Source organism: Podarcis filfolensis (genome assembly GCF_964270895.1).
Source record: "Podarcis filfolensis genome assembly, chromosome: 15".
Taxonomy (NCBI): Eukaryota; Metazoa; Chordata; class Lepidosauria; order Squamata; family Lacertidae; genus Podarcis; species Podarcis filfolensis.
The window spans coordinates 26,014,675-26,028,882 of NC_139618.1; the positions used below are offsets into that span (position 1 = coordinate 26,014,675).

The window sequence follows — 14,208 nt, forward strand, 5'->3', positions numbered from 1 at the left end:
TAACCTTCTCCCAAGTTGACACTTCTCACAACCAAGGAATTCAGAGGCATTTCATGGCCAAAATTCTCATGCAGAAATGACAAGTGATGGCACATGGAGGTTTTCCTTTAGACTGGGACTGCTAACACGAACAATTCAAACTAAACAGCCGACCTTTTCAGGAAGTATAAGTTGCATTAACTGAACGGAACAATATTTGAAGTGCCCCAAAGTCACAGGTTGGCTGCATTTGAGCAGTGAAATGGCTTGTAGGTACTAAATAAACAGTACCGATATGTCACTTTCTGGACACGTTTTCTGCATTTGTGTTTGTTTTTATTTGTCATATTGCAGAGTTTTGATCAGTTGAGAATTTGGCGTTTTGGAGACAATTAGAGTCCTTGCCCATAAACTCTGTTAGAATATTGTAAGAAGACTTCTTTTTAGTAATTATGCAACTAAATCAAACACCAAATAGTGGAGAGGCATAGAGTGTGGAGGACACCCAAGAACAGGACTCTTCTCTGGAGTCCATTTGGCAATGGTCTTGGCCTGCTTAGCGGCTCTGCCTCTCTATCTGCTGCTCATCAAAAGTGTATCTCTTGCTCTTTGTTTCTCTTTCTTTCAGTGCCTCCTACTGTTCGCTCCAAGCAGAGCACTGTGAATGCCACAGCAAATCTCAGCCAGTCAGTCAAACTCGTGTGTGATGCAGACGGCTTTCCAGAGCCAACCATCAGTTGGACCAAGTAAGATGTGCAGAATCTCCGGTCATGTTCATTAGCACTGTGCTAGCAGGTTTTAGTTGAGAGGGCACCGTTGCTATGGAACACCAGGGTGCCCCAAAAGGCTTAGTGTTGTTGTCTTGCTTTGATCCAAATTAATTCCCTCCAAGAGCATGGGTTGAGTAATAACATGATGCTTTCCTTTAACCTCCTTCAGTTCCAGTCACTTTACTTTTGAAAGCCAACCCCAACTTATAAACCCCGCAGTTGAAATAACCACATCTGTCCATGTGCTTTGCATCCTTCAGGGATGGGGAATCAATAGAAAGAGGTGAGGATGATGAAAAGTATGGCTTCAGTTATGACGGCTCAGAGCTGACTATTCGCAAGGTGGAGAAGAACGACGAGGCAGAGTATCTCTGCATCGCTGAGAATAAAGCTGGCGAGCATGATGCTACCATACACCTCAAAGTCTTCGGTAAGTTGGCCTTTTATTGCTTCTAGTTCATTCTTTCTCCTCTCTGACCCAAAAATAAACAGACAAAAGTTGGTCTTAGGTATCTGTTAGAAGATTTAGTTAAATTTCTTAAACACCTGTTTCTAAAAAAGGCTCAAGGGATCTTAAAGATTTAAAACATATGAAAACTAAAACAAGATAGTGATATAAAAATATAAGAAGAAGAGGAGTTTGGATTTGATATCCCTCTTTATCACTACCCGAAGGAGTCTCCTTTCCCTTCCTCCCCCACAACAAACACTCTGTGAGGTGGGTGGGGCTGAGGGACTTCAAAGAAGTGTGTCTAGCCCAAGGTCACCCAGCAGCTGCATGTGGAGGAGCAGAGACGCGAACCCGGTTCCCCAGATTACGAATCTATAGCTCCTAACCACTACACTGCCCGATTTAAATAACCTGTTTCACTAGTGGAAGTCAGTGCAAGGACTCCGGCTACATCAATGGAGCTTCACCTCCTCTTTCCCCTGCACGCACCCTGTGCCTCCTCCAAATCCACTCTGGAGATCATGAGAACTTCCACAGCCCTGTGCATGGAGAGGAAAGGGGAGATCATTCCGTCAGACAGGCAGAAATGGAAATGGAACCATCTCCTTAGTGCTATGTCGAATTCCACCCATGATATCATTACCACACCACCCCAGTAGACAGAGCCTCAGGAATAATGAACTTAAAAAGTTGTAAAAGTAACCATCCCATCAAATGCTTGGAAGTTAATTATTTATTTTGTTTCATTTTGTTTCATTTGAATTGCTTCCCATGAGGCATCTTGAAGTTATTTTTAAATAAGAAGTTTAAATAGTTTCTTGTGTGTGTGCAGATAGATAGATGATAGATTGTTGTTGTTTGTTGTTTAGTCGTTTAGTCGTATCCGACTCTTCGTGACCCCATGGAACAGAGCACGCCAAGCACTCCTGTCTTCCACTGCCTCCCGCAGTTTGGTCAAACTCGTGCTGGTAGCTTCGAGAACACTGTCCAACCATCTCATCCTCTGTCATCCCCATCTCCTTCTGTCCTCAATCTTTCCCAACATCCCAAGTCTTTTCCAGGGAGTCTTCTCTTCTCATGAGGTGGCCAAAGTATTGTAGTCTCAGCTTCACGATGTGTCCTTCCAGTGAGCACTCAGGGCTGATTTCCTTAAGGATGGAGAGGTTTGATCTTCTTGCAGTTCATGGAACTGCCTTCTTTATGGTGTAGCCTTTTTTATGGTGTAGCTTTTACTTCCATACATCACTACTGGGAAAACCATAGCTTTAACAAGATAGATATAGATACACACACACACAGTCTAAAACAACAGCAGCACATGAATAAATATGTCTGTACCTGGTACATAGATAAAAACAAGTTTGCTAGTCCCCAGCTTAGCTTCCCAGATTTCATGTAATATTTGACAAGTTTCTAATTCTTGAGAGAGCAATCCAAAAGGGCCAGGAGAGAGAGTCAAACTACCCTTGTCTTCTGGACTCAACAGCAGAGTAGAAGGTAGGTGTGTGGGATCAGGGCCGTGGCTAGGGGGTGGTGAGGTGGGTCCCTGCCAGGGGTGCAGGCGATGGGGAGGGCCACAAAATTGGCTTAAAAATATGTCCATAACTATAAATATTGATTATTGCCTCATAAGAAATGGTTTTAAATAGAGGGTGAATTGAATGGGGGGGGAGGGTTGGAGGAGAAGCAGAAAGAAGAGCTAATTTGTCCATGGCTAGGGGGCGCAATCTAGGCGGTTCTGCTAGGGGTGCAAGATCACCTATCTACGGTTCTGTGTGAGATACACATTTTCTTCTTATGTTCTGGGTTTGTGTGGTGTCTACCATTGTTGTTATTATTGCTACTACTGCTGTTACTAGTGCTTCTACTGCTACTAGTTGCTTTCCTCACAAAAGTGACCCAAAGTGACTTACAAAAGTATGATAAACATTAAAACCAATCATAATAACCACAACCACTAAAATACACATTTTTGAGACAAAGTTTCCCGCCCATTGACTTTGGTTGTGATTTTTCTCATGTTCCAGGAGCTTATCAGGGTGCCCTTCCCATCAGGATCCTGACCCGCATGCACACACTTGGGATCCTTTCTCTTGTGTGTGATGTCAGTGCCTTGATGTCTGAGGGGAACTATCTGCAGACCCTCCCACAGCCTCCTGAAGGAGGCATCCTATGTTAAATGTCTCACGAGGCTGGACCTTTCCCTCTGCCATTAGATAGTGAGAACCGATCGACTCTACGGCCCCTGAGATGCCCTTGGGTAAAAACAATGCCTAGTGAATATTCAGCTGCTCCTTAAAATCTCTTTCTGCAGAGTGCAGGAGCAAAAATATGCAAAATGAACAAGATTATTATGCAAATTAACTTTCATTATGGGATTATAGTGTACTTTAATATGATCCATCAAAAGCTAATGTTACATTGTATATTTTTTTTCTGACTGTGTTTGATTTGTATTGTTTTGTTAAGTACCCTGGAATAAATGTTTATGAATGGCTGTACACAAATGCCTTAAAAATAAAGAAACAAAGAAGTTAATTACATTTCAATTGTATGGATTTTAGTGAGAGAATTTGAGCACAATCCTATGTATTCCTCCTCAGAAGAACACTTACGTTGGTCTTATTCCTAGGTTGTTATTAGAGTGCAGCCAATATTTGGTTGGATTGTAGCCTTATATTACTATCTAGCATTATTGTTCTTAAAAATAATAAATTGATTATTAAGATTCATGTATACAGTTGCAAAGCCCTGATAGGTTTTGGTTCCCTTACGCCTACAACTAGTAATGGTCAGACTCTTGGCAATTCCCAATGAAATAAATGGGAATGGAATTTATTTTGATGAGCCTTGCTCAGTTGTGACTCCTCAGAGGACGGTGCCCTGTGTTTTCAGACAACATAAACCAACAACCAAATAAACCTTCTTTGGTGTGCTTTTGTACCCTTTCTTTAGCAAAACCCAAAATCACCTATGTGGAGAACAAAACTGCTATGGAACTGGAAGACCAGATCACTCTGACCTGTGAAGCTTCTGGAGACCCCATCCCCTCCATCACATGGAGGACCTCTACACGGAACATCAGTAATGAAGAGAAGGTATTGCTTCACCTTAGGTCCAGTCATCCTGCAGCAGGGCAATAAAATCAGGGGAAGTAGAAGGCCCAGGAGCTTCCTCTACTCCCTCTCAACTGGCAATATAATGTTGCACACTGGAACCGCTGTTCCTCTAAGCTTGGTTCACATGCAGATAGTAATATTTAATATTTACATTATTTCAGTATCCCATGCAACAACTCTCTAGGGTTCACCAAGATTAGATTTCCCACACTAGGGACGCGAGTTGGGACATGGTTTGGATTTCATTTTAATAAGGACTTACCTAACTTTCCATTTTTGAGGCAATATGTGAACCAAAACGCACCTATCTTTAGAAATTCATATATTTTGCAATGCCGTTCCCCTGCCAAAAAAATGTGTATGTTAGGAGAAAATGTTCCTTAAAATGCATTATACTAAAGACGATTGCTTGCAAAAATGTGTACATTAGGTAAAATTGGATCCTGAAAGGTATATACGTAGTAGGAAAAATTGGCAATAAAATTCAGTCATGAGACTTTTTTCAAACAGAATTGCACACTGATGCTGAAATGTCATGAACTGAACTTAAAACTGGAGAAATGGGAAACTAATGAAATTCAAAATTGAATTCCCCCTTCCCTTTCCCACACTGCTAATGGAGGATTCAAGACGAAGGAAAGCGTAACTATAGCTACCAAGAGAGTCGACAGATGAGGTGGAATTTGAATTGGGGACTCCCTGGCTTACACCTTTGGCTGCTATTCTTACCAAGGCATGTTCCCAAAATGTCATGCCCATCCTTTGGAGGATAAACGGCTGTTGACAACTAACCTGATTCCACTGTAGTAAGCCAATGGATCTCATTGTAGCCCTTACCTCTGGGTCCCCCATGTCCAATTAGCATAGATCAGAATATCTGTCATTGACATGGAGACTCTTGATATGATTGTAAGAATCCAAATGATATGATACATTGCAAAAAACACATGATGGATAGTTGGGGCCTGGGTTCAGCAGTCTCCTGTGATGTGTGCAATACATATATTGGCCTGTTGAGAGGTAGCAGAACAGGGTGAAACTAGCCTCATACAATTTCATTGCCCTTGTTGTATGTTAAGGTAGGATTCATATTTATGTCAGCTTAGCAAAAACAAAAACCTGCCTTAGTAATTTGCAACCCTGCAATGGCTTTACATAAGAATGGAACTTGCCTGAGATAAGCCATCAAGAGAGAGCCAGGAGCCAAAGGGTACATGCTAGGGACCAAGTCTAGAGCCAGGAAAGGCTTTTATTTCTGAGGCCAGGTCCTAGCGCTAATAGGGAGGTTTTATAGCCCTTTCTGTCAACTACAACCAAAAACCAGGCTGGGTGGGTAGAGTCATTCTAGTATCTGGTGACCTTCCACTGTCGACGGTACACCATGTGGAGGAGCTATGTGTTATTGATTCTAGCCCCAGGTAACAGAACCAATTCTCCATCTACTTCTCCTTGCATGGTTGCCCAGAGGCAATTTCTTAACCACACACGAAGAAATGATTATTTATTTGCAGACCTAAATAATCAATTCCATTGCTTCCCAGGAGCTTGCTGGATCTGTAGCCTCTTGGGAGGTGCATGTTTTTGTTCCTTTCTGACTGCCAAACATGCAAGGAAAGTTGTACCCATCCTTTTGCTCTTAGATGATGGGCCGGGTATTGGTGCTGCGATTCCAGTGTGCAACAGCCATTACAGCAACTACCAAAAGTAGAAGTTGCTTGTGAGAAATTGGGGGGTGAGGGAAGAGAGAGATGCATATGTAGCCTAAAAACATTCTGTGGACCCAAATGAGCCTGTTCATTCTTTTTTCTCTTGATATCCTGCACTTTTACTCTTTCACGCTGCACGTAACTCCAGGCACAAAAGCCCTGGCTGCCTTTGTGCTCGCTTGTTAACTGTCGTCGACCACATATCGAAACCATTTTTTTGTTCTTGATGGCAAAAATAATTAGCAGTTTTGAAATAAAATGATGTCTTCGGATTGGATGTGGCCAGAAGCTGCGCAGGGCTGGCTGCTCGTCATAATAGTCCCATGTGAACAGCAAGTGAATAAAGAAAGGGAGAGCATTGCTCAGTTCTTATGCAGCTACAAATTCAAGCAGTAATTGCATTTAAGGTCAAAGAAAAGTGTTGAACCTTTTTTATTAGTTATGACAGTGTAGAAAAGTAGGGAATTCAGATCCAAACACATACTGTACATAGAGAGCAGAATGGTTTGGAGGCATTGAACTGCTTTGTATGTCATGATAAGCTACAGTTTGTCTTGAGCCATGTTTTCATTGTGAACAGGCTTCTCTCCTGCCACGCAAGTTCCTATCTGACTTCTCGGTTTATTTTTGGCTTGCTGTTTACGGTTTGGTTAAGGCAAACAAATCACAGTCCAGGTTCAAATGACGCAAGAAGCCATACTATAGATTGTTTGAGCCACTTGGGAAGGCATGTTTATTTAGAAAAATGGATAGACCAAATCCAAATCAAGTACAACAGTATATTTTCAAAGCATATTTTAGGATTAAATATGTTCAGAAGTGTGCATATTGAGCTAAAATGCTGATCTAAATGTATGTTTTATGGTAAAAATACATATTAAAATACGAATACATCCTTAAATGCAAATTATCATCTGGATTAGTTAAAAAAAATGGGAAAGTAGATTAATGTTGAAATGAGACAGAATAAACTTATGAATGAACACATGGAAAACAGGCGCAAACCAGAAATAGACTGATCCACTATCTATAGTTCCCTATGTTCAGCTACTAATGGCAGCATTTTCTGTGTTCAAATATAGCATGAGAATTCATTGTAAATCAGCCAAACAATGCGCAAAGCTGGGAGAGGTGACTGAGTTATTTTTCCCTGAGGAATTTCCCCTTCAAGAAGCTCAGAGTAAAACTGCTAAATATTTTTGAAACGTTCACTTCTGCCGTTGAACACTCTATGCTAAGGAACTATAAAGGTTCATCCTCCTTTGGATAGTTTCTAATGGAGACTGGAATGGGCAGGGGGAGGAGAAATGTGAAGAATTTAGAGCTGCTACTGCTGCTGTTGTTGCTACTGCTGCTGCTGCTGCTGTTTTGTCTGGTGTGTGGGCTGGATGCCTTGCTGATGAGTTTCCTTGTTCTTTGTATATTGCCATTACATTCCAGTTAATTTTCAGGCATTTATGCTTTGGTTTTGTTATTAGTTCTGTGCTATGGGAGCAAACTAAGCAAGTGTGGGGTGAAGCAAAATGGCAACAAATGGGACTCCTAAACCATCAGTGCTCAATATTGTTAGCACACCATAATAAAAGGAGGAGTGGAGTTGATTTAGCAGATCCTTCCCCAACTGGGTACCCTCCAGATGCTTGCAATTACAAATTTTATCTTCATTTTTGAGCCTTCATAATTCTGGCTGGAGTTGATGAGAGTTGGAGTCCAACAACATCTGAAGGGCACCAGTTGGGGAAGTCTAGTTTAGTTCAGCAGCCAAAATTGTAATTCCCATCTTCCAGCAGTGGTTCATTTCTGACTAACAGATGATGGGGACTGAACAGTAAGGATGAATTATCACTTCCTTTCCTGGCTCATGAATTTCCATGAAACATCCCTCGGTTCCTGTTGACCACAGGAAGCTGGGTTAAATGGGTCTTTTGATCTGATTCCACATGGCAGCTTAGTTCTTATCACAGTAACTCTCAAATGTCACAGCTAAATACCAGTGCATGGTATGCATTTGTATTAATCAGCAGATGGCAGGACATAGTTCCAGTTGTCCAAACCAGTGAAGCCTGGGGTTAGTCCAGTTTCTCTTGCATGAGAATTAAACTGGACTAGATCCTTGCGAGGTTTACCAGGTTGTCGAATGGATGATCAGGTGTTTGTTATTCAAAACTGTTGATTATGTGAATGAATGGGATTTGTGCAAAAGCTTAGAGGTGCCCATTGACTGTGCAAACAGTATAATCTAGTTGCAGTCAAGTCAAGGCGTTATCTAGATACAGGAACAGTGCTGTCTATGGATCAGTTGTGCTGCCAGGAATGGTGCCTTGTGTGGTGGTGGGAATCTTCATGTGCAACACCATGTCTGCTATCAGTTATGCAGCTTCTCTTGGTGAAACAGAAGAAATACACACAACCTTAGGGCTGGTTGCTTGCCAACGTTCTTAGGCCCACTGTCCCCAGCAGCCAAAGCTGATAGAGCTTGGTTTGCATTGTGCACAGTGGTAACGTTAAGAGTTACACCTGGTAGACAGTTTAAGGGAGTGGAGGTAGCCAAGTAACCCTCTCCCATCTACCTTCCCCTCATGCACATAAACTTATTTGCCTCTGTTTTGGAAACTTAGGCCGAGGACCTGGAACTCCTCAAGAAGGTTTGGCCCAGCAGCCTTTAAAAAATAAAAATAAAATGAGTATTTCAACAAGTTGTGTACCAGTTAGTCACAGTCAGCTCTAAGCAGTGTTGCCCCAACCTCTTGCCCTAAGTTGTCAGACCAAACTATAGATGTATGATTAATAAAGATAAGGTACACCTTTAGGCACCAGGCAAAAACGTTCCTCTTTAACCAGGCCTTTGACTGATAGACATCCAATGCCCTTTTAAAATGCGTTGTGGAAGGGTGGGCGGTTATTGGGTTGTCTTTGTTCTTGTTTTTATTACGTATTTTCTGTTTTTTATATGTTGTGAACCACCCTGAGATCTACAAGTATAGGTCGGTGTACAAATTTAATAAATAAATAAAATAAAATAAAAACTAAATAGATGGAAAAGACACATTGATCCCATTTTTCATATTAGCTGCCTTCCCAACACACTTGGCAAAGGGTTTATAGGGGTTCTGCTTATTGGAGAATTAGCTAAATTAACTAAATTATATACCTCTGGCCCCTCCCTATCATTGTGATAGATTTTACCTTTGTGAGTTGGTATCATAGTAAAACGAGAACCCATACACTTAGGAGGGACTAACCTGTGAGCCTCTGGCTGCTCTTAGACTCTTAAGACCCATCAGCCCCAGCTAGCATGGCCAATAGCTAGAGAAATTGGGTTAGAGTCCAATCAGGTTGGTCATCCATGCCATAAAGTCAGGACGGGAATTGGAGTACAGGGGATAATCTTTTTCTTCTCCAGAAAACCTCCAGTCAATTTCCCCCACCTGACTGCCTCTTAGCTCATGATTTATAATTCAAGTTTGTCAAGGTTAGTTGTAATGCTATATAAATCATTGTCAAGGCAATCAGTCAATCGTCTCTTTTGTGCCAAATTCCCTAGCTCCAATTAGTAGTGCCTCCACCAAAATAAATGGCTTGTACATGCTTTTGAATATGATCTTCAAAAGGATTGATTTTGTTAGAAATGCCTGGAGTTTTGCCCACTTCAATGCAGCTTTAACGATGATAATGATAAATAATAATTAGCATTTATATAGTGTTTTAAATAACTAAAAGTACTCCTTATCTATTATTTTAGTATTCCTTAACATGCCTTGTAAGTTGGGGTCAGTACTATTCTCCCCATGTTGCAGATGGGGGTAAACTGAGACTGAGAGTTGACTTAACTAAATCCTTATAGGGAGTTTATTGAACTTGGGGCTTATGTATTTGTAGTGCATATGTTTGTTGCAAGAAGGAAATGTCCTTACTCCTGCTGTTTTGGTTCTCCCGGTTCTGTTTGGGAAGAACATCCAGTGGGGCTCAGCACAAGGACAAAGTTCCTTTAGATTAACGTCAGCAGTGTCAATGATTTCAGGTTGCTGCTTAGGAGGAGTCAGGGCAATATTGCTAAAGAATTGCTCCTGAATATGATGGGTAACTAGGCTTGTTTGTAATGTAGTCTTTCACATGTACAAGCACTCGTATTTGCATGCAAGTCTCTTATGTGAGTAGCTGTCACCTGGAGTTGCAGATTGGGTCCCCCCATTGTATTGATCGGGGACGTTCTACAGAGGGAAGAATCCTCAGGGCAGATGTGGGTTCTCCTACATCAGTACAATTGTGGTGGCTGGAGCTGATGTGAGTTGTTGTCCAGAACATCTGGAGGGCATCAGGTTGGTGAAGGATCTGAGCACTTCCTGAGTCAGAGCAGAGACAGAAATTGTTGAGGCAGGGTTTGTGTGCACGCAGTATGTCGGAAACTGTGGTCATTGTCAGAGCTGGTGGTGCTGACCTTGCTGGGAATGATTTGGGAAACAGGTGCCTCATTGCTCATCCTCACTCCCTGAACATGCCATTTGTGTTTGGTGTCCATTGGCCTTTGTGTCTGTTGCTGCCATCCAAACATCCGCAGTGTTCACTGCACCCAAAGTCTTGCATCTTCCTGGTCGTGTGATTCTATTACCAGGTGATTATGGACTCCTTTTACTGCAGCAGATTAAACCAGGAAAATGGGCATAGGTGGAAAACGTCCTTGGGTTTCAGGTAGTAGAGAAATTGACCCCTAGGTTTAAATTGGATTCTACTTTTCTTGTTTTCAATAGATTTCAAATTGTGCTTCTTTTTTCTGATATGAGCATTCTTGCCTCTTTAACAGCATGCATCATAATAATACGATATAACATAAAAAGAAAATATGCTTGTATGCATGCATGAGAAAGCATTTAAAATGTGTCGCTTTAATAGCTGTTCTCTGCTTGTGGACACAGAGTAATATGCTTATGCCGTGCCAGGAAAGCATTTCTGTCCATATCTTTGCATTGCAAAGCTGCTGCAGTGGGGCAGGGGTGGGGGTGTCGCTGGGATTGCTGCCATTGGGGGCTGCTTGCAGCAAAATGGTGTGACAGAGCCAAATGTGCAGATTAAGTTGCTTTGCTGCTGAGCAGAAGCAGAGTCTGCAAATGATAATTTAGCCCTTGATCAATCTCAATCAAACTTGGGGTTGTTGTTGTTGCTTTAATTACTGATTTGGAACAAATACCAGGGAATGGAGGTCCCACCGTAATCCCCCTCGCCCTTCATTGTCCCACCCACCTCACCTCCCTTCTTAAATTTGGTTTCGCATGTGCACGGAATGCAGTGTGATGCATACAACGTATTAACTGAAGCGGGGGAAGCAACAACATTTGTAAACATTTACTGCTCTTTTTTTGTGTGTGTTGTGTTTTATCTATCTGTTCTCTCCAGGCTTCATGGACCCGGCCCGAGAAACAAGAGGTATAAGATTACCAGACAAATAGCCAATCTTCTCTAGCTTTGTGTATATATGTGTATAAATATGTATTTAAATGTTGTGGATTAACAAATTTCTTGTAGCAGTAAGCAACCCAACTAAATCTAGTATTAATAATGTAACTGCATTGGTGTTGATTATCTATATATCTACTATAATAAGTTCAAGCTATCTTCTGGTAGCTCTAGAAACCTCTTTCTGTCCTACTGCATCTTTGGATGAGCAAGCACAGTGTCTTTGGAATGGGACAAACATCACCAAGGACCTCCACCATGGGGCTTTGGTGGGATTAAAGTGGACCTGTGATGTTCAATAACAATGAACAATATTCTCCGTTTTGGACCTAGAAGGCTGAAAGCTCTTTTAGGCACAAATTCCCAAAGCAAAGTTCTTAAAAGCATTGTTCATCCATGACATCCATGGGCTCATGGAGTAAGGTGAGGGTGAGTTGGTAATTCCCCTCATCTCAGGATTTGTGCTCACAGCCCACTTAGCCCAGCTCAAATTCACTTGTTTGCTCATTCTCATTCAGTTAGGCACGTTCTGCTCTACTTTAAAATGTTTGCATCACATTCCATCTCAGAAGCAGTGCAATTACCTATCTCAAAGTCTATGTGTTCTCCAGAAGATGGTCCTATAGACTACATTTAGAGATGGGTAATTGGCTGACCTAGATGTCGAACTGGAGCTCCTATCTGTATTATATGGATCACCAACTTCAGCCACAGTGCAACAGAGAGGGATTGATCGCGTGCATTCATCCCACATCCATCAAGTTTGGACTTCATGCTAAATTTTGTGATTGGGAAATTGGGAGCAGGAAGGGAAGGGGATAATTTAAATCGTAACCCTACTTTAGCAAAGATGATTTTGACCAACAGCTTCCATTAAACTGGGATTGTGTACCGAGCAAATGAAACGTGTATTGCATAAATTGGATGGGGTAGACTTCTTGAAATGCGTCAGAACTGCGTACTAGTAAACATGACCCGGCTTATAGCGAAATCAGTCTGAGAAGTCTGTTGCAAGAAACTATGGGTTCTGCTGTGGTTCTCATAATTTCTTTAGCTGCTGCTTAGAGTTCCAAACTCTTAAGAGCCAAAACACAACAACATGCTGGAGATGCTAGCTGAATCATCCTCTCTTCCATTTCTTCATTATGTATGCATCTATGGCAGGAGATGAGAAGGGTTATTCTTGCTCTGATGGGAACTCTGTAGGATGAGCTTCTGTCATTTCTTGGTCATTTCTGTGATCTGCTTCTGAACGCAGGCAGAAGGCAGATCATCCTTTTTCTGCTAGACCAATTTCTAGATGAGCCACCTTCGCGTGCCAGGTGCTGGGTCTGTTGGAAAGAATACTGAATTAGGTGGAATCTCAGCCTGATAAGAACCTCTTTTAAGTAAGAATGCATTAAGATGATCACAGATCGTCAAGGGCTTGAGCTAGGTGTGATGCTGGAAATGCATGAGGGCATAGTCAATGTCTTTCTGTTTTGCCAGAAGAAGTCTTGGGGGAGCCTGATATGAATTTGAGCTGAACAGAGAGGCTTTAACCATTTCCCCAGTGCATGGTTAGCCATAGACTGATGGTTAGCCATAGGAAGAAGAAATTTGCATGACGGCAAAGCACCACAGCCCCATGCAGTGACTTCCTTTTGGAAAATAAGATGCATTCATGCCCAGTTTGGTCATAATCCTTAAGTCTTACGATAAACTGAATCTAGACAGTTTTGCTTTTATAAAATGTGAAACATGTTGGTGGATTGCAGGGTTCCTAGTAAACAGAAAAAGATGGTAAGAACTCAAGTCAGCCCACCATCTTTCTACATCCATTTGTATATAATTTAATATCCTCCGTGCTGCATGTGCTGTTTTACTACTGAGAGGTGGTGCTCATAAACTCCAGTTCTCTAAGAATGTATTCATTTGCTTATTCCACAAGGTGAATCCAGCTTGTTTTTCCTCAGAGTATTTTGCGGGGGAAATTGAGCTGGTAAAACTGCCATCGTGTATTTGTATGGGGGGTGCTATTGCTTGTAACCTTTTAAAGTCCTTTAGCCCCATACTTCCTAGCATAATTCTATCTATCTGTTAGGATACAATATTTATTTGTTTGTCAAAAGAATTGAAGGTACAGCAAAATCACTTTTTGGGGAGAGAGATGAAATACCTTGAAAATGCATTCCTTTTCCCAACCCAAGACCTGTTTTGTGTTTTGGGGTGTTTGGACCCAATCCAGAATTTGTTTTCAAGGGAAGAGAGGCAGTATGTCAGAAGCAAAGAGGGTGGCATTTGGGAGTGGGTAAAACACTGAAGTGAGGGAGGAGGTGTTTGCAAAATGCAAGAATTTCTTCTTCACCATGTATGCATATGGAAAACTATTGTCAAATGAAGAATTCCAGTACATGTGCATTGGACAGAAATGTGCCGATTTTCTATATATAAGTGATAAATTGTCATGTGTGAATTAATCCTGTTAGATCTGCCCCTCCTGGACATTAATATGCTTTGTTAACCAAAGTGGTTCTTTGATGTGACACCTTTAGCAATGTTGGCTGATTTTCATGGGATGTAAAGTTGTTCACTGCTGCAAGGGCATAGGAACATATACCCAAATAGGACTTCCTGGATCATCTTCCTTGTGCCTCTGTTGCCATGACAACTGATGATAAAACTGGGCATTCAGTTGAGTGTGTGTTCCCTTTGTAGCTGGCTGGAGCCTAATCAGGCCACAAGTGCCACTT

At 41.7% G+C, this 14,208-nt stretch overlaps 1 protein-coding gene across 12 annotated transcripts in view; it reads left to right on the forward strand.

The window, feature by feature from the left end:
• The window catches only part of NCAM1 (neural cell adhesion molecule 1), a 230,002-nt gene that overhangs the window by 156,169 nt on the left and 59,625 nt on the right, over window positions 1-14,208 (forward strand). For 8 of the 12 annotated variants that reach the window (XM_083588383.1, XM_083588379.1, XM_083588384.1 and 5 more), the window contains exons 6-9: window positions 608-725; window positions 1,010-1,179; window positions 4,156-4,298; window positions 11,417-11,446. In XM_083588383.1, the coding sequence (XP_083444509.1) occupies window positions 608-725; window positions 1,010-1,179; window positions 4,156-4,298; window positions 11,417-11,446 (461 nt within the window). The remainder of the gene's footprint in view (window positions 1-607; window positions 726-1,009; window positions 1,180-4,155; window positions 4,299-11,416; window positions 11,447-14,208) is intronic. The other 4 variants (XM_083588385.1, XM_083588386.1, XM_083588389.1 and 1 more) reach the window with 1 other exon arrangement.